Raw genomic sequence first — 18,536 nt, 5'->3', positions numbered from 1 at the left:
GTGGAAATGATAAATGTTTTCATAAACTGATGTCCACCAAGCATAGCGTCCATCAGAATATTGCTGGTTAGATGAAGATTACTCATAAATACATTTGTCCAAACTTAAAATGCGAGAAATTGTTCTAGAAAAAGTGTCTCTTTCACACAATCTGATGTGTTAACACGTGTTTCAACCTTTTACCGGTCCTTTTCAAAGCTAATGTGGCAGCGATTAATGTTTTCATAAACTAATGTCGACTAACAAAACAATAATATCATATAGATAGGTGCCAAAAGCAAAACAAGGTCATATTGCATCAGTTTACACAATGGTGTGACAGCAGGGATTGGGAAGAGAGATAAACAATCATATGTGTGATGCTAGAAATGCATTGGAGGAACAGGGCCTTCCTGTCCTTATCCTCTACCCCCTTAACATCACTGTTCTGTGTTACTTTCTGCACGGGAGTCCAGTTGTGACCCCTGGCAGAGCAGCTCTTCCTCTTTTTGTTTTTGGTGAACTGAGACCTTTGGGGTACCCTAATGGCACCCATGGGTGGGGGTACAACCCTGTACTCCTAGTGTATGTTTTTGGGCACCTGTGTGTTGCCCATAGAGCAGGGTATGGGCTGGTGGCAGCTTCATGTTGATGTTGCAGGTGCTCTGAGTATCCCCCATTTTGGGATACCCAGGCCCTGCCATAGGAATCAGTGGATTCCTGATAGAAGGCAAGATGGCCCCTGTGGCCTCTTGTTTTCTATTGCTTGTTACCTTGTTTTCCCAAAGTCATGGGAAGCCCTGACTCTGTCCCTTCCCCTGACTGGCTGTTTGGTGGAAGAACCATATATGGTATTGTGGGGAAGTCCAGGCCAGACTGGCTGGAGCCTTCCCAATGACTGTATGTTGTGGGTACACCCTTGGGGTGGGACCTGAGTGAATGGAGTGTGTGACCAATATGCATTCCATGTTATGGGTGTCTAGTTTTGGGTGTGTGTGATGCAGTGAATGAGACAGCCCTGTCTGAAACTGACATGAATGCAGTGTAGTGTGCTGAAAGGCTGGGTGCTTGCCCCAATCCACATTCCTTGTTATGGGTGTTTGGGTGTAAGTGAATGGCCTGAATGCTTGTGAGCCTGATTGGCTGCCTGCCTGCTTCAATGCCCTTCTGTGTGATTGGCTGACTGAGCCTGGCTGAGCCAGAGTGAATGAGGGACAGATGTGTATATCTGGGGACCTCTCACTGACCAATTCGTTCAGAAGCTGAAGTTGAAACTGCTTTTCGACGCCCAGCTAGAGGAGAAGATTGCTGCTGCATTTCCTTCGAAGTAATCTAAGAGCTGTCGAGTCTGTTGAGCACTGATCCAAGAGAGCACCTGGCTACGAGACCTATCGCCGAGTTACGAGGGACCATCGTGCAAAACTGCTGCTCTTCATCAAAGCACCCTGGAAGCCAGTTCTGTGAGTGTGACATCCGGAGAAGGGGTCTGCCGAGAATCCTGAAGAGAGCGTCTGGACATCGAGGGTCGTCGAAGTCCATTGACATCGACCGGGGTTCGGAAGATTTCCGTGACCGCTGGAAGCTAAGTCGAATCGTGTTGCCCAGAAGCGGGGACACCCTGATGCTGTGCTGCCTGACGCCCAGAGCATAAAAGCTCTGCATTTCCTAAGAACATTTAAAAGAGGGCAGAAGTACAGATGCCCCCTTCCAGTCTTTACAATATGACTACATCCCAGAAAATAATAATAACAATAATACCTTGTGAGTTATAAATCTCTCAACACCTAATGTGCCAAAGTATTGATATTGCCTGTCTGGTTTATTTCCCGTAGAGTGTTGAAAATCATGCACCGTATGCCATTCTGAGTTATAAGCTTATTTACAAGTATAGACCTCTTATGTCAAGCATGTAACTGCTCACCTCAACCATTATCCACCCAAAATCCTTGAACAGTGTAATCATTGTTCATGCAGTAGTGCTTGCAATTGCCAATTTGTAATGTGTTACATCAATATAAGGTGTCACGCACTGTGAGATATCAGGCATACTACCATTGTATATAGATGATGGAAAAGCCTCATCACCAAACCTAATATAAATAGAGCTGATATGCACTTTTTTCTTTTTTTAATATTTTATTAAATTTTTCTTTACAAACACTTGTCTTACAGTTTTCTTTTGGATACAGGTACACAACAGGTAAAGACCCATGACTGTGAACATCAGTACCAGGAATGTCACCAATAACACAAGCCCGTCAACATTCCCCTCCCCATTACGCAATCAACCCCTTAATTCCACTCCCCCCTTCATTACCATACTTTGTTCCCATTCCCTTGCCACCTCATGGTGGTCGGAAATCCGGATTCATCTCCAGTTTGTCCCAAAGCTAATGCCATATTGAATATAGCATCTCATCTCCTTCCCTTGACCACGTTGGGGCAACCATGTCCTTTTCAGCCCTCACCCTCACCCATTTGCCATACGCCAGTCCCCCATCTTGGGTCCCCCCTGTGCCTTCCAGGCCATAGCAATCACCCTTTTTCGCTAACAGTAAACCCAACGCTAGGTCTCTGACCACATCCTTCCCTTGCCTGCAATTCCCGCGGGGTAGAAGTCTTAACAGGCATTGAAGGATCGTGAGATGAACCCTTGTCGTGAGCAATTCCGACAGTTCTAGGCTGACAGCCTCCAAGAAGCCCGCCACCCAGTCACATCCCCACCACATGTGTATAAACATCCCAGTCTCCCTCCTACACCTCCAACACGCAGAATCCACTACAACTGACATTTTAGCCCACCCTCATCGGAGTGATATACACCCGCCACCTTATATTATATCAAGTGGAATGTAACATTTCTTGAGACCTGCTTCACGGGTTCAAGTACCCTAGACCACTCACCACCCGTCAGTTGTTCACTGATATCAATTGAAGTCTAAGCCCCTGTACTGTGTCAGCATGTTCATTCCTATTTGTTGCATACAATTCAGACTCCCATTTCCCAACTTCCAATAACTGCAACAGAGTTACATTCATGGTATCGACCCGTGGTTTGTTGGGGAAACGACCCCAGGCGTCCCTCACCCCTGCCATCAACATGGCGAACTCCAAAAAGTTAAAGCAAATTGACGGATGATCCGTCTTAAATTCTGAGTATGTAATAGCTCAGTCCCCAACATACAAATCATCTGTGACCCCACCTTGTCCAAGCCGTTCAATCGCCTCCCCCTGTATTCCTGTTTTTCTCTCATCAAACCGCTGCTGCCCAGAGGCATGACCGGTAAAAAGGGAAATTTCGGTCCCACCTGTCCAGTGGCTTTTCCACCAAACTCGAATAATGGTTTCCTAGTGCATTTCTAGAGCTCGATAGGTTTTCGGATCCAAGTCGTAATACGATCCTCGTGAGGTTGAGCAAACCAATCCACCCTGTGCTGTAGAGTGGGTGCCCTATAACATCCTCTGAAGTCAGGTGCTCTGATTTCCCCCATTTACCCGCTGGGAGCTGTAAGGTGCTCAAAGCAATCTCTGGCGCCTCCCGCTTCCATAGCAGCCTAGATAAGGTCCTACATAGGGTCCGGAAGCATACAGCCTTAAGCAACATTGGCATAACCTGGATCACATATAATTATGTAGGCAACATAATAATTTTCACCAGGGCCATCCTACCCATCAAAGAAACAGAGAACTTAATCCAAAATTCTGTGAGTCTCTCAAATGCCACAGTAAGTTTCTCGACCTGATGTGCACATGTTGAATCAAATTGTAGCGCTCACATAAGCATAGCTGTCACCAGACCATTGCTGGCTAGATGAAGATTATATTTTCAAAGTGTTGTATATCACTGTAAAAGATAAATGTATTTTAGTGCCAAAATATGGTGCCAATGATTAGTCATCAGGCCATACAGACAAAAGCTTAACTCGTAATGTTTGTCCAAACTTGAAATGCAAGAAATTGTTGAAGAAAACGTGTCTTTCACATGATCTAGAAACAGTAATTAACATGCGCTTACTGCACTGCATATGCTGGTAACCGAAATCATTTATGTGCTACAGAACTTGTCAGAAGTCTTACCTGATGTGTTAAAGTCCTTGTAATATTAAATGGGTTCCTGCGTTAAGGGACATACCCAGCCATACTGTTTCCGAATAGCGTCCAATTTTCACTCCGTCTCTTTCAGTGCTCCAGATAAGATTTTGAGTATTTTACTCCCTATTTTTTAAAGTTGGAAATGAAATGATTTTTTAGTAAAAAAGTAATCCTCATTCCCAATGGGAGTGTTTTATAAGTGAGTAAGATAGGTTTTAACTGTAAAATAGAAATGTTTTGTTATAATATTTCTTTCCACTGAGGTATTCATGGACATTAAAAAGATACAGTTTTACCTCTTCAGATCAGGCAGTTATAATAGAAGAGTTTCTTCCTGTGGCACTATGTTTTCACTGCTCCAAACATTTTCATGGAGATGTGTGGATAAAAGCAGGGTACATGCTCCTATGTATCTTTTCGTGTTTGTTGGGAGTATTTTTACTCCCTGTTTTTCTTTTTTTTGGGAGTATTTGCCTATTTGTAGGGAGTAAAAGTGGGTGATACACCCCCCGCCCCCCTTATTTGTTGGGCTGGTCTATTTTTGACTGAGGTACACTTGTCCTCTAGGTTTGGCAGTCTCTGAATTACTATTTTGGAAGTTTGCCACATTTGAGAAATGTAGAGGTAATACCGGGTCAAAGACCACCATGATAACTGGTTTGCTGAAACTCATATCAAGCCCAGCGCAAAGTCAAACACTATCTGTTATTAACCACCTATTGTCTGAAATTGCCTCACAGAGACAGTCCGTTTGAATCCAGATATGCTAGACTGTAGCTTCCCTTCTACAGACCTGATCTATAGTCCACTGTAAGGGTTATGGATTAACCCAAGCTACTGAAAAACCTTCCTTCCCCTTTTACATCATTCCTTCCTTATGTCTATGATATTTGCATCCCCTTATCTTCTTCATACTCTTTTTACTCTGCAGACTAAGGTCCGGATACTCCACAAAAGGGACACACCTAGACATTCTGTGGCCTCTACTGAGGTGATGGAGCGTAGTATAAAAGGCTTGTAACATAATGCCACATGAGAACAGACATATTTTCAAAGGATCTTAAATAATCCGTGCAAAATTCATTTTTCTTTTCTTTTTGGGAACTCCCACTGTGCGGAGACCGAAGAATTGATGCTTTATCACCTGTTTCCACCCACACCCCGTCTCTCATCTGCACACCCACAAGTACCTTTTCTTCTCCAGGGGACACCGCCAGAACACCCAGAACTCCCACCCACCTATGCCCTATGTGAGAAACCTGGGTTATTCTGACTCCTACTCCCATGGATCCTCGTCTTCGGTGGCAAGAGGATGACCATCACTATTGGAGCCAGACTCTGGGGGTGCACAAGCGAGGGAGGATCACCTGTGTGGAGGGTCCTCAGGAATTGGGAGTGGGGTACCCACGGGTGAGACACTGTATCCCCTTTTTCCTTCTGATGACCAATCTACCCATACCCCTCCCACAATCTCTTTAGACTACTGTGAAACCACTCCCTTCATTCTCCCATATGTAACATTTGATAGTACTGAGACAAGGACGAGTAGTGAGCACTATGCAGCCATTTCACCACTTTGGTACTGGGACGAAGAAGATGCATGTAGGGAACTGTAAGGGTCAGGCAGGTCCCACTAATTATTGCCTGGCAGGGCCAATTGGGTGTTCACACCTGTAGCCAGTCAAGGGGCTGCAGGTGTATATAGAGAAAGAGAAAGAGCGTCAAGGTAGGTTGGATACAATAGCTGAAGTTGCTGAGGAAGAGAGGCAAGTTGCTGGTGGGAGCTGCAGGAGACCATTCAGTAACACAGAGTGCACCGAGACGCTGAACCCTAAGTTACTGGGGTTCTGCCCCGAGAGTGGCCCTGGAGCAGTTGATTCAGCAGGAGGCGATACTGTGGAAAGCTGTTCCAACTAAATATTCCCCCAAAAAGTGCTTATTCTCCCAAGCATTATGGGAACGCCAGAGTGTCAATGAAACAGACTGAACACCCCGGGAGGCAGAGGGGGACTAGCAGTGAAGCTGAAGCAACAGCAAGTACTCCCGTTTGAGAGTCGGGCTGAGAGAGGCAAGCCGACAAGTGCGGATGGGCCAGGTTTAGCGGTGCGAAAGACTGCAGCAGACCAGAGAGTTGTACAGTGGGACAGAGAAACCCAAGAGAGGGTTTGTCCCAAGAGACTGTCAAGGGTGGGTCGTGAGCAGAGTCCTATACAAGAGGATGTCGCTGCTGGCTAACGTGTATGAGACCGGCTTGAAAGCAAGGAAAGCTTCCCCTCTTCCCGGTGCCAGACTGAAGAATAAGGAAGCCAAAAAGGGAGATGGTGACACCATGAGAAGGAGAGATCAATCTACCCGCCAACTCCTGGATGTGCAGGTGTTGCCCCGGGACACTCTCATCTCAACCGCGTGCAAAGGCAAGGCAGCCCGCTGTGTCAGAGTACTTGTGAGAGATGTTAAATATGGGAAAAAGCACTTTTGAATTTCCTGCTTTGTGTTGAACATGAAATCGCACGCTCGTAAAGCCTACAGAGCAGTAGGAAATACCAAACTGACTCAAGGTTTTTAGTTAAAAAATATTGAATACCAAACTGAATCAAAGCTGCTAGGTATGTCTACTGAATAGCAAACAAACTCTTGAAAGTTAAACAAGCATGCTGAATGGCAGATTGTGTGGAACAACGCTGAGAACAAGAACTAAAGGTCTGACAAGACGACAGCATTTGTGAGCAAACAGAAGGCATATGAAAAATTGAACAAGCCTATATGTTCGGTGTGAGACAAGAACTATAAGTGCATGGCAAAGCAAGAGACTGATGCATAAGAGTGTTGTATTGAAAAAAGAGATTTCCCTATTATGAAGAGCACAAAGATCCCAAGTCAAGTCACACTGGTAACTGGTTGATAATAAATGACTAACGCTGTTTCTGAATCATCAATATTTGCAGTTTGGGGAAGGGACCCCTGAGCTCCTTTGTGTTGTGAACTAGTGCTTGAAGCTTGGGAAAGGGAATCCTGAGCTTCTTGGGAACACAATCTTTGGAACGTTGTTTTGTGAATCTGTGTCTCAAGCTTGAGGAAGGGAACCCCAAGCTCCTTTGGAACTTTGACTTTTTGCAAATCAGCACCTGCAGCTTGGGAAGAGCCCTGAGCTCCTTTTGAACATTGTATTGTGAATCAGTGCTTGAAGCTTGGGGAAGGGAAGCCTGAGATTCTTGAGAAAATGTTCTTCGGAACTGTATCCTGAGCTTGGGGAAGGGGGCTAGAGACTGCTCCAGACTTTTTACTTTGGACACTATCTTAAGTTAGAATAACCCTACACTACATTTAGGTATTAGATGTGAGGGAAAACAGAGGTTTTGACACAGATAGACTTTTGGACATAGACGTTCTTTAGTTTCTTTAGGTAGGGCATTCCCCACCTTAGTCATAGGGCAAGTTAGGCATTACACCCATCCTGACAATCATAATAAAGGTTTTCTAAACTTGTACTTCTGTCTGTCTCATCTCTTGATACCATGCCTGTCTCACACCACCCACGGTACATATGCCGAATCCAGGGGGCTCCCCCGCAACTCCTGACACTTCTGCACCCCGCCACCTCCACTTCCTCCCCCATCCACTCCCCATGTGCTTGCCCCCAACTTCCCCTCTTTTCCACTCTGCTGGTGCGTCCTGGCCTCCCACACAAATGTTGTATGGCACTGGATTACACGTGAAATGTTCTTTCTGCAGCATGCACCGGTGGACTTTAAAGTATCAACATTTTATTTAGAATGATTAAGCCACATACAACACACATTTGCATTTTGTAGCTCCACATCTGCAGGTCAACTTCTATTGCATTACACATATGGGCTTTTCCAAGTCAGTGCTTCATGAAATAAAATAAAAAACGAACTTGCATGTTGAAGGCAGTGGTAAGCATCAGGAAACTGTGGAGAGAGTCATTGTGGAACAAGCTGTAATGCTGGTAGTCATGGGATACAAAAACATTGAAATAACAGTGGAAGCTACTTTTCATATGAGACATTAATCCACCAGTTACTTTTTATAGGAGACAGTAATGCAGTTTACAGTCAGATACTTGCCGGTTCTGATACTGTGCATAATCTATAAAAAGCAGATCCATAGTCCCGAGAAGAGGAAGAGCACCACAACTCAGCAAGTACTGTTATGCACTCCCTATGTTCTTCAATAAATCATCAGTGGGTGCAGATCTTCTCATTAAAAATACATATGCTGTTCTTCGCCACCTAGACTACAAGAGCTGCCTGCTGCAGAAGAACCCCGAGCCACTGCTACCGCAGATCTTGCTTCAAAATAAGACTGCCGAAAAGCAACCAGCTACAGAGGGGGCAAAGCCACTCTGCCCCCACTTCAGAAGCACAGGGCTGGCATGAGTGCTGCTGAAACAAAAGCTTGTATTTTTTTTTAATTCAGTCTGATGTAGCCGTCATGTTAGTTATACTGGAACTGTTTCGTTTTTTTGCTGGTCATGGTTGGTTATTTCATGAAAAAAGAACACTGTTGTTATGGATCTATGAAGACACACACACCACAGTGTCCTCTAGATCAGTTTTCTTTAACGTCTATTTCAGCCTGCACAAAAAGTACTACTCGCCAGGTTCACCTGGTCATAATGCAGAAAATAGACTTGTACAAACTAAGCTCAAGCCTAGTCTCCTGCAAAGATTTGTACCCCTGAACAGTCTACCTCCAGGTCCCCGAACCCACACAAATTGAGAGAGTAAAGGACCGGTTAGACTTCCAATAGCTTGTGGGAAGAACCCAATATAAACCCATTCGTGCAAATCTTTGAGGTTTGAGGACTTCTTGTGAACCTGGATTGTTCGCTGCTAGTCATTCTTTAATTGATCATGGCCATTGTGACTGTAGTGTCTGGGTACACTCATCGTTGCTGGAGCTGCCAATTGAACCTCCGCAAAATTGAGCATACAAAGAAAATAGTGGGAGACAAGGTGAAGACTAGTGTGGTGCATTTAATTTGCAGGCACTTTGTGAAAGCGACGGTTTTAAAGTGCTGCCGTCAAAACCACCAGCCGCAGCGTTTACGTTTCTTTTAATGGAGGGGTCCCCGGTAACCCTATCCTCTCCCCAGTTCTCTAACATCTATATCTATTCTCTTAACTGCCCTGTATGGGGGGGGGGGGGGAGAAGGTCAAATGAAATACCAACGCCGCTGTCTTTATAGCTGGCATCCCAAAGCCAGCAAAGTAGCTTTGAATTATGTTTATCATTCCTTTACAATCTATATTGAAAGTGCTGGTCCGGACTTGTGTAAGTATTTTTTCCTCTATCTGGAACTCAATGCAAATGGAACAACCATTGAGCTACAAATAATGCAAATGCAATGACTGTTACCGCTTGCTTTGAGTGCCTTTGTGAATGTTTATACCGCCCAGAACCCAACTTTCTGAAATATAAATCACCTTTTATATGGATCAACAGGGTTTCCTTCCCTTTACGAAGATGTTGAACAGCAAAACGTAGACAAGTCCAATGGGACATTTGTGGGTCATCCTGGTGCAAGAGGAGAAAGTACTAGTGACCGCGGCACAGGTAAGCGGCAAACACTGCTCAGTCGTCTCCTTTCCAGGATAGGCCAATTGTTAATAAATTCTCAGTAAGTTGCATATTATCCCCTGACTGTACCGTTTCTGGATAGAATACTATTATTTAATGTTGAGAATCCTTTGTATCTGTGGCACAGTTATCTAAATGCTTACTAATGTTTGCATACTTGATTTATTTTGTTTCAGATACAATGTATCCTTTGTAGGTAAATGAATGCTTAGACCTAGTAGCATTTGAAAGCATCACTTTCTGCAATGATTGGTGTTTCTTTTGTTTACTTGCTCATCGTTGCCGTTTTAATAACTTGCTTGGTGACATAGGCCCTGCTTTGGTGACTTAGGCCCTGCTAGCTGCTGCCATCACTACACCTGCATGCAGTCAGCAGGTGTTTCAGAAATGGCCAGATCCTGATAGAATCAGGCATATGTCCTATTGTTTATTAGAAGTTGGAATTGCCATTTTATGATCCTGTACCTATTCTTTTTATTTTAATAAACAGGAAATGCGGCCATTCCTGATGTTTTTATGGTGCGGATAAAAGAGGAAGAGACCTATAACATGGGCCAGGAAGCCACTGAGATGGCAGAGAGCATCTCTAGACCAACAGGTGAGGCTTCTCTGCTTAAAAGTGCTGGGGAAATAAAACCTGAAGGACCCTTAAACCCCTTAAATGCGGAGGGTGTATAGAGAATTACATAAATCATTGTAAAATCTATCTGCTGCCACCTTTTAAGGAGTGGTTCCAGTTGTTGTGATTTATGTATTGTAGCTAAGATGTAAACCTTATAATGGGGATATTTGGTTTAAGATTTGTCTCCTCCGTGCTCCTTACATGTATTTCTTAATTGTTAAACCCCTCTTTTTTAACTCGTGGAGAATGCCTCTCCTCTCGGAACAAGAGCCAACCTTTTGTGGTGGTACTTTGTCCTCATTGCTTTATTGCTGTTCCTTCCAAGCGCAAATGCATAGTGCAACCAACGTACCCTAATGAATTTGGTTTTGTAGATACAGTGCAAGAGCAGGATGATTGTGAATTCTTGGTTGAATGTATGTATAAAGCATTCTATATGTGCTCTGGGGGCTACCATCCACACCCCCTCCCCAGCCCTCCTTCCAAACTATCTCCTCTCCCAGAGGTCCCTAATATGGGATAAAATAGGGTCTCTTAAAATCCAGTCCTGTATTTCCACCTGACCATAAATTAAGCTGGCCTTTTAAATAACTGTTCTTCACTTGCAAGAGCTCATATGGTAGCCATTCTAACGGCTTCAAGGCCAGGATTTATTTTTAGCCTGGGAATTGAGGAAGCCATTCATATCTCCAAAGAAATGTTGTCTGGTATCAGAGAATTATAATCTCCCAGGGCCCTGACACCTTTTATTATTCGTTCTCAACATTTGACTGGCATCCTATGGCTCTTTTTGTACCTAAAATCGAGAAAATGTGATCTTCTTTTTAAAACCATATCCCTGATCCAGAAGCGTAACTTAGATGCATTGACAAGTTTCTCAAAGCTTACTTTTGCCCGGTAAGTCTACTAATCTCAGCCAAATTCTCGGGCTCCCCTTGTGATCTTTTAACACCTAAAATAGCCAATGTGACCTCCCCTCCCTTTTCCAGAACTATTGATCACTTGCTTCATTCATCTTTAGAGCATGTACTGTTCCGGACAGGATGCCATTTGCCGAAGATGACCTTTCACGGATATCTTTGCAGTGAAGGTGGTTGGTTTGCATGGAATCCCTTTTAATTTAATGTTTTTAACACAAAAGGCTTTGTACTCAAGGTAACCTTACCCCTCCCACAACCTCTTTAGACTACTGTGAAACCACTCCCTTCATTCTCCCATATGTAACATTTGATAGTACTGAGACAAGGACGAGGAAGAGGCGACTACGAGTAGTGAGCACTATGCAGCCATTTCACCACTTTGGTACTGGGACGAAGAAGATGCATGTAGGGAACTGTAAGGGTCAGGCAGGTCCCACTAATTATTGCCTGGCAGGGCCAATTGGGTGTTCACACCTGTAGCCAGTCAAGGGGCTGCAGGTGTATATAGAGAAAGAGAAAGAGCGTCAAGGTAGGTTGGATACAATAGCTGAAGTTGCTTCCCTTTCACAAACGTTGGCAATATATCCCTGCCAGAACATCATTCACCACTTGGTCTCATTTACTAATCATTCCTAAATTTCGAAAATTCACCTTTTGGTGTAAGATCTTTTTTCAGTCCCAGTGCCTAAAATCTGGGATCCACTGCTAGACTACTTGTGTGAAGAAACAAATCCTCTTATTTTTAGAAGGACTTTTTACTTGCAATTTGTAAACTCTTCCTTTCCTACTGTCCTGGATGCTGCCTTTGTACACAAGAACTGTAGGAAATGACACTGCAAACTTTTTGGATGACCCAGTAACTCCTCTCTTTTTGCCCAAGTCCACCCCAAGTCTCCCTTACAGTCTGTATCTTTACCTTGATGAAACTCCCTCCCGCTAAAAGCAACAAGCTTTTCGCTGCTTCCCCCAAAGATCGTACTTGCCTCCCTGCAAGCCACTGGCCCCTACTCTAGACACTGCAAATGTACATCGTACATCTGGCGCGGTGCATTATTGTGCTTCATCCTATGCCTGAACTGTTGATTTTTGCACCATACTAACTGCGCTCATTTAGCTATAGCAACAACTGTATTCCTTCTGTCTCCTTCCTATTGCTCGTCGACATTTTCACTTTGTTGTTGTACTGCACCATTTATCATCTTTAGGTCTCTTTCTTCGTCTGGGGCCTCCCTCTGCAATAGCCTCCCTGCCTCGCTGAAACTTGAGGAGAATCATCCTCCGGTTCCGGGAGCATCTCAAAACCTTTCTCTTTGCCTCTAGCTTTTCTCCTCCTCTAACCTGCTGACTTCCTGGCTGAAACCAAATCTGCACTGGTGACCTGGCCACCCTCTGATCTCGGCCCCAGGTCCCCTCCCCCGCCAGTCTCACACCTGCACTGCCTTCCTGGCAACCCCTGCACTAGGGATTGTTTTTTTTCTTTTCTGTCTCCCTACAATCCCACTTCCAGCACTTGACACCTGTTTGTCAGCACTTACCCTTGCACTTACCACCATCGTCCGTACTTTTACCTATTGTTATTTATTCTTTATCCCATGTACTGCACTGTCCCCTCCCCCTTCACCTTGCACTCTCACCCTTCCCCCTGTCCCTTGCACTTGCGCAATCTGAATGACACCTGGCCTAGTAGGATCGTTGTCTGTCTTCCTTCTGTCCCCCCCTTGCCTCGTCGCACCTTGAAACACTTGTGTATAGGCGTATTATAAATGCCATATCATATCATATCTTTAACAGCCTATGACATACTGTTGCCATATCTTACTAGGTCTGTATAGCCTAACTGTAGGATACTCATATCGCCCAAAATCTATAAATCTCCTTCAAAAAAGTTATCCCTCACCCATGGTAGCATATAGAAACATAGTCTGCATCTAGTAGCTGCCACCATCTGAGTTTGTGGCAGACTGCTCTACTGTCCCAGACGTGCCCTCCTCAGCGCTGGGTACACGTGGGTTAGACTGCACTTTATCACCCTGTACTGCTACGCGCTACCATCGGCCTGTTTAAATAACTAGTACTATACCTATGGCAATGTCTTACTAGTCCAACCGTGCCGACGCACTGCCTGGCTCACAACATTGTCTCGCATTAAGGACGGCGACATTAATACGGTATGCAAAGCATTTTCTACTAGTACTTATCAGTCTAACTCTGGCACCCTTTCCTAAATTTGTACGTCATTTCACTGGCGTACGTTACCTGTGTAACCTAGTCATGTATCATGTCCTAACAAAGCCTATTACCTTCTTAGGGCTTAGTTGCATCTTATGTACCTTTGGTTCTTCTAACACTCCAACCTCTCACTTCTGCCTTACCATCCTCCGTTCAGGAAACCAGCACCACCATGGCCAATATGACCCTCAGGTACCCTTCAATGCGTAAACCATTACCACCATCTAACCTAATCAGGCCTACCTACTTCTTGCCACCTATATTTCTTAGTCCGAAGCAAATACTTTCAACTAGTGCAGACACCCAACCCACCTCAAAGCCAATAGCACCTGCCAATGGATTCAACGTTTCGCAACTAAGCCTAAACCTAACCAGCCTTGCGCCACTAACTGGAGAAACCATAGACTAGGCTCTAGACTTATCAATCCTCTTCAAACTCAAGAGGGAACACCCACCCACCACCCAGGTCGCGCACTATCAACCATATATATAAACTGAATCAGGAGCCTGGCCATTCAGACCCTATCCACAAAGGCCCAACTAAGAATGGGATCAAGGAATCCCACAAAATTAGTGGAGCTCTCATCAACGCCATATCTCTTGTAGCCCATGCCACAGAAATTGCTGACATCATTACAACTAACAGCTCAATTTCCTAGCTGTCACAGAGACATGGCTACACCAAGCAGCAGGTCCCGCGCTCTCCTTAGCTTTCCCAGAGAATTTTACCATTATCAGACGAGATAGAGAAATGTCTAAATGGGGAGGCTTAGCGTTCATCTGTAAATCCAACTTAGACATGAGAGTAACTGAATTCATGCCTTTTCTCCGCCGAACTACTCAGTCAAATTACCTTTATCTGCCTCTCGCACTATCTCTGTGCATCTTGTCTACTGACTACAGACTCCCTGGCCCTCTAGGGACTTTTGAAGAAGATATAACGACCCTCCTTAATACTAACACCAAACTAGGGTCCCAAACCATTATACTTGGAGACTTTAACTTAGGTTTGAATGACCCCAGTGATGCCTATGCCACCATCCTAGCTAATACCATCACAGAAGCAGGCCTCACCTTCAGGAATAATGAACCCACACAGATAAAGGGTCACACTTTGGTTTGGATCGCAGAAATCAACTGCATATCCTGCATAACGACTACCGAACCATGTGTGTGGACAGATCACCACCTGATCTCATTCACCATTCAAGACAGTCCACAAACCAACTCGGCTAGGCCTATGGCCCCACCTGCCGTTACAAGAAATAAAAAAAAACATAACAGTATCCAACCTCCTACCTCTGATCCATTCTATCACTAACTCAGTGAACATACCCTCTGACCCAACAGACATGGTTGATCTGTATAATAATACCATCAATGCTGCTATTGATTCCATTGCACCACTGAAACTCACTAAAGAGAAACCTATAGCTCACCTGAACTCTTGGTTTACTTCCAGCTTGAAAGTTCTGTGCAACGAGAAAAGACATGCTGAAGCTAGATGGAAAAATAACCCATCTGATCAGAACAAGAACTATCTTACCTCTTTGGCTCACAGGTATAAAAAGGAAATCATTCAAACTAAAAAAGATACATTCAATGAAAAAATTAAAAAAGCTAGCTCGAGTACTAGAGAAATCTTCTCCATCCTAACGGAATTAGAATCCCCTGTCACTCCAAACTACCCATGTATCAGAAATAAAACTTGGTGTACCGATATCCAAGATGCCCTCTGTAACAAAATATCCATGTTACAAGAGAAAATTGTAGCCAAGAAAACTACATTACACAAGATTGCCCTAAAAACACAAGAAACCATATTGCAAGAAATCGCCTACAAACAAATCAAATCTTGTCACCAATTCAAATTCATATCCATCTCAACTATTAATGGCGCAAATATAATCATCTATCTTAAACCCTCGAGGTGTCTTGGGGACACTTGCCCAGCACCCATTATCGAAGAAGCTGCCAAAGACCTAGCTCCTTTCATCACCACATTCATCAACTCCTCCTTCAAATCATGCTCTATCCCCACTATTCTTAAAGATACTTGGGTACTACGCAATCCCACCAATTCCAGGCCAATCACAACTGTACCATTCCTCCTTAAAATCCTTGATAAGGCTTCTTATCTCCAGATTCAATCCTACTTGGAGATTAACAACCTATTAGGCACCTGCCAATCAGGTTTTAGACCCAGACACTGGACAGAAACCACCCTTATTGACCGGTTGGTTCCATTCTTCTCCTTCTGGACTTATCTCCCGCATTCGACCTGGTTGACCACAAAGTCCTGTGCAACCACCTAAAATCAGCCGCACACTTCTTCAAGGAGGCTACTACATAGATACGTTATTTTCTGAATAACAGATCCATGAGAGTTTTCTGACCTTCCTCCGTGGCAGACCAAGTACCCATTACATGTGGAGTACCACAAGGCTCTTGTGTCTCTCCAACCTTGTATAATATATTTACCAAGCCCCTCTTCGATATACTTAACAATCTGGGTGTCTCATACACCAACTATGCTGACGACACCCAGATTCTCATCCCTATCCATGGAGACTATAACAAAGATGTAGCCTTGATCAATAAAATGTACTTAATCATACAAACATAGGTGGCCACTCATGGATTATGCCTCCATGACGAAAAGACAGAGCTCTTAATCGTTGGGTCAACTAACAGACTGAACAAACTCTCTCCCCATTATAACTCCTTCATCATTGATGGAATTAAGATCAAAGTCTCCAAGGAAGTAAAGACATTAGGTTTCTATGTGGACTCTGCGCTCAACCTCAAAAAATAAGTAAACGCTACAGCTTCGGCCACTAGCTACACCTGCAAATTGATCCATGCATGTAAACCATTCTTGTCCACAGACAGCTGCATTACAATTGCTCGGGCATTAATCTTATCCAAATTGGATTATTGCAATGCCCTATATTTGGGCACCAGCAAACACAACACTAATAAACTCCAGACACTCCAAAATAACGCCCTAAAATCTGCTGTAGGTATCCCAAAACTTCAACAAATCTCCCATGTGAGACGCTCCACAACTGGCTCTCCATAAACAATACAGTTAAGCTTAAATCACTTAACCTTACTCACAAATGTCTCACTAACAAGCCCCCAATATACCTTTTTAATAGATTTACTAAACACACTTCAGAAAGACCCATCAGAAAGGCACAATCCAATAGCCTTAGAATCCCTAATTTCAAACAAAAAAAAAAAGGAGGCTCTAGCTTTTGAGTCTTCGCGGAACAACTTTGGAACTCTATCCCTGATTCCTTAAGAGCTACATCTCCCTTCCATTCCTTTAAGACTAATGCTAAGCGGTGGTTGCACTCCTGTGACCTGTGATTGCCTGTGTCCAACTAACCCAACATCTCACTAGAAACTGTAATTATTGTATCTAATGTTTATATATGTAGCTAAATGTATCTTATGTCCATGTCATCTGTAACCTTTGAAACCTGTAATGCTATGGAACATGTAATGCATCAAGATGCCTAAGGGCACGGTTGCGCTTTATAAATGAATAAACAATACAATACAACAATACATACATGTGGCTCGCCCCAATCATTCTCAGTCCTATAATGTCCTTCTTGGGATGGCTTAGTCGCACTGTATAAATCTCAAAACTCAAACTCATCATGATTGGTATAAATCTCAAAACTCAAACTCATCATGATTGGCTCTTGCAGAGAAGCTTGCTGCCTCTCATGGACAAGCCTTTTGGTATAGAAAGGGAAATTGGAGGATTACAGAAGCGGACTAGTCAGCTGAGAAGTGCACCTCTGGAAGATATGTATGCTGCTTTTGGAGATATTCCCAAATCCCTGACCTAAGATTAGCATAATTTGAGGGCCAGAGGGGTCAATTGTCCAGTGCGGAAAGGAGTATGTATTGAGTGATGTGACCTTTTAAAGGATCCTGGTGTGTCTGTGCCTTGTAACTAAATGCATTGCAGAGCAGATGCAGCTGCCAAATGGAAACCTTCTTCTCTGATGCTGCAGACATTTATAGTTATTGACAGTGTTACTCTCCAAATCCACAGGTTGTTCACTTTGTCAGCAGCCTGACCAATGAGGATTCCCTAGCAACCTGGATTCATTGTGAGCTTGCTTAGGATGGGCCGCTAGTCTTCCTTGGTACAGTGCTCTGCCTTGAACTTGGAAGAAAATAACAAGGGGGGGTCCTGGGAGTCCCTCTGCCAGACATTAGTCCTGGTTACGAGAGCCTTACCCAGAGTCTTTAGCTCACCATCTTTCACAGAGGAGAAATATCCAAAACATATCAGTCTTTGTCCTGCCCTGGGGCAGTCCAGCACCCAAATGCTAGGCAATTGTGATGTGAACAAGAGTACCAACAGCAACCCCAGACACGTGTTTCAGTCTGGTTGGACCTCATCAGTAGGGTGGAGCTGTGCCTCTCTAAGAATAGTAGGCAAAGGGCACACGTCTGGATTCCCCTAGTAACTTGGGGTGAGACCCAAAGTTACTTAAAATATGCAAATAACCTGTTACGAGAGACTTACCCAGAGTCTTTAGCTCACTATCTTTCAAAGAGGAGGCCTTGGGGCTGTCGGTGGGTGTTCCAGTCAGGACTTGGTGCTGCATGCCGGGTCAGTGGAGGTTCTCTCAGTTTAGGGGCATCAGCAGAGTTCTTCAATTAAGCAAGGACTTTTGGAGAGCATTAATCATGCTGCTTGATTTTGATTAACAGAACAGTGCTCCCATTTCTGGGAAGGTGCAACACACACAGAGGGTAACAGCTGCATTGATGGTGGATCAGTTTGTGCCCGACAGGCAAAGCAGGGGGATTACCAAAGAGTGTAACATCTGGCCCAGAAGTAGAAGCTCTTTGCCTTAAGGAGTGCCGCTGCAGTGCTTCCAGCAGGATACTCCTCATCATCCTATTCATCTTCTGTCAGATACATATAATCAGTTCCAGGGAGTCGACTGAAGAAAGGACTCTATAGATATACGCAAACACAGGGCTAAAGCGTGTCCCCAGCCCACCAATCGCAACCCATGCACCTGCCAAACATTTGACAGACTCCCAATTGGGGG

At 44.2% G+C, this 18,536-nt stretch overlaps 1 protein-coding gene across 1 annotated transcript in view; it reads left to right on the top strand.

Annotated features, from left to right (window-relative positions):
- The window catches only part of LOC138487921 (zinc finger protein 528-like), a 154,621-nt gene that overhangs the window by 87,666 nt on the left and 48,419 nt on the right, over positions 1-18,536 (top strand). Inside the window, exons 4-5 of the mRNA XM_069614547.1 lie at positions 9,541-9,651; positions 10,166-10,273. Of these exons, the coding sequence (XP_069470648.1) occupies positions 9,541-9,651; positions 10,166-10,273 (219 nt within the window). The remainder of the gene's footprint in view (positions 1-9,540; positions 9,652-10,165; positions 10,274-18,536) is intronic.

The sequence above is a fragment of the Ambystoma mexicanum genome, chromosome 9, assembly GCF_040938575.1.
Source record: "Ambystoma mexicanum isolate Mex_15411 chromosome 9, UKY_AmexF1_1, whole genome shotgun sequence".
Taxonomy (NCBI): domain Eukaryota; kingdom Metazoa; phylum Chordata; class Amphibia; order Caudata; family Ambystomatidae; genus Ambystoma; species Ambystoma mexicanum.
Note: the sequence above shows the minus strand (reverse complement) of the source record. Positions and strands in the feature narration are given on the sequence as shown.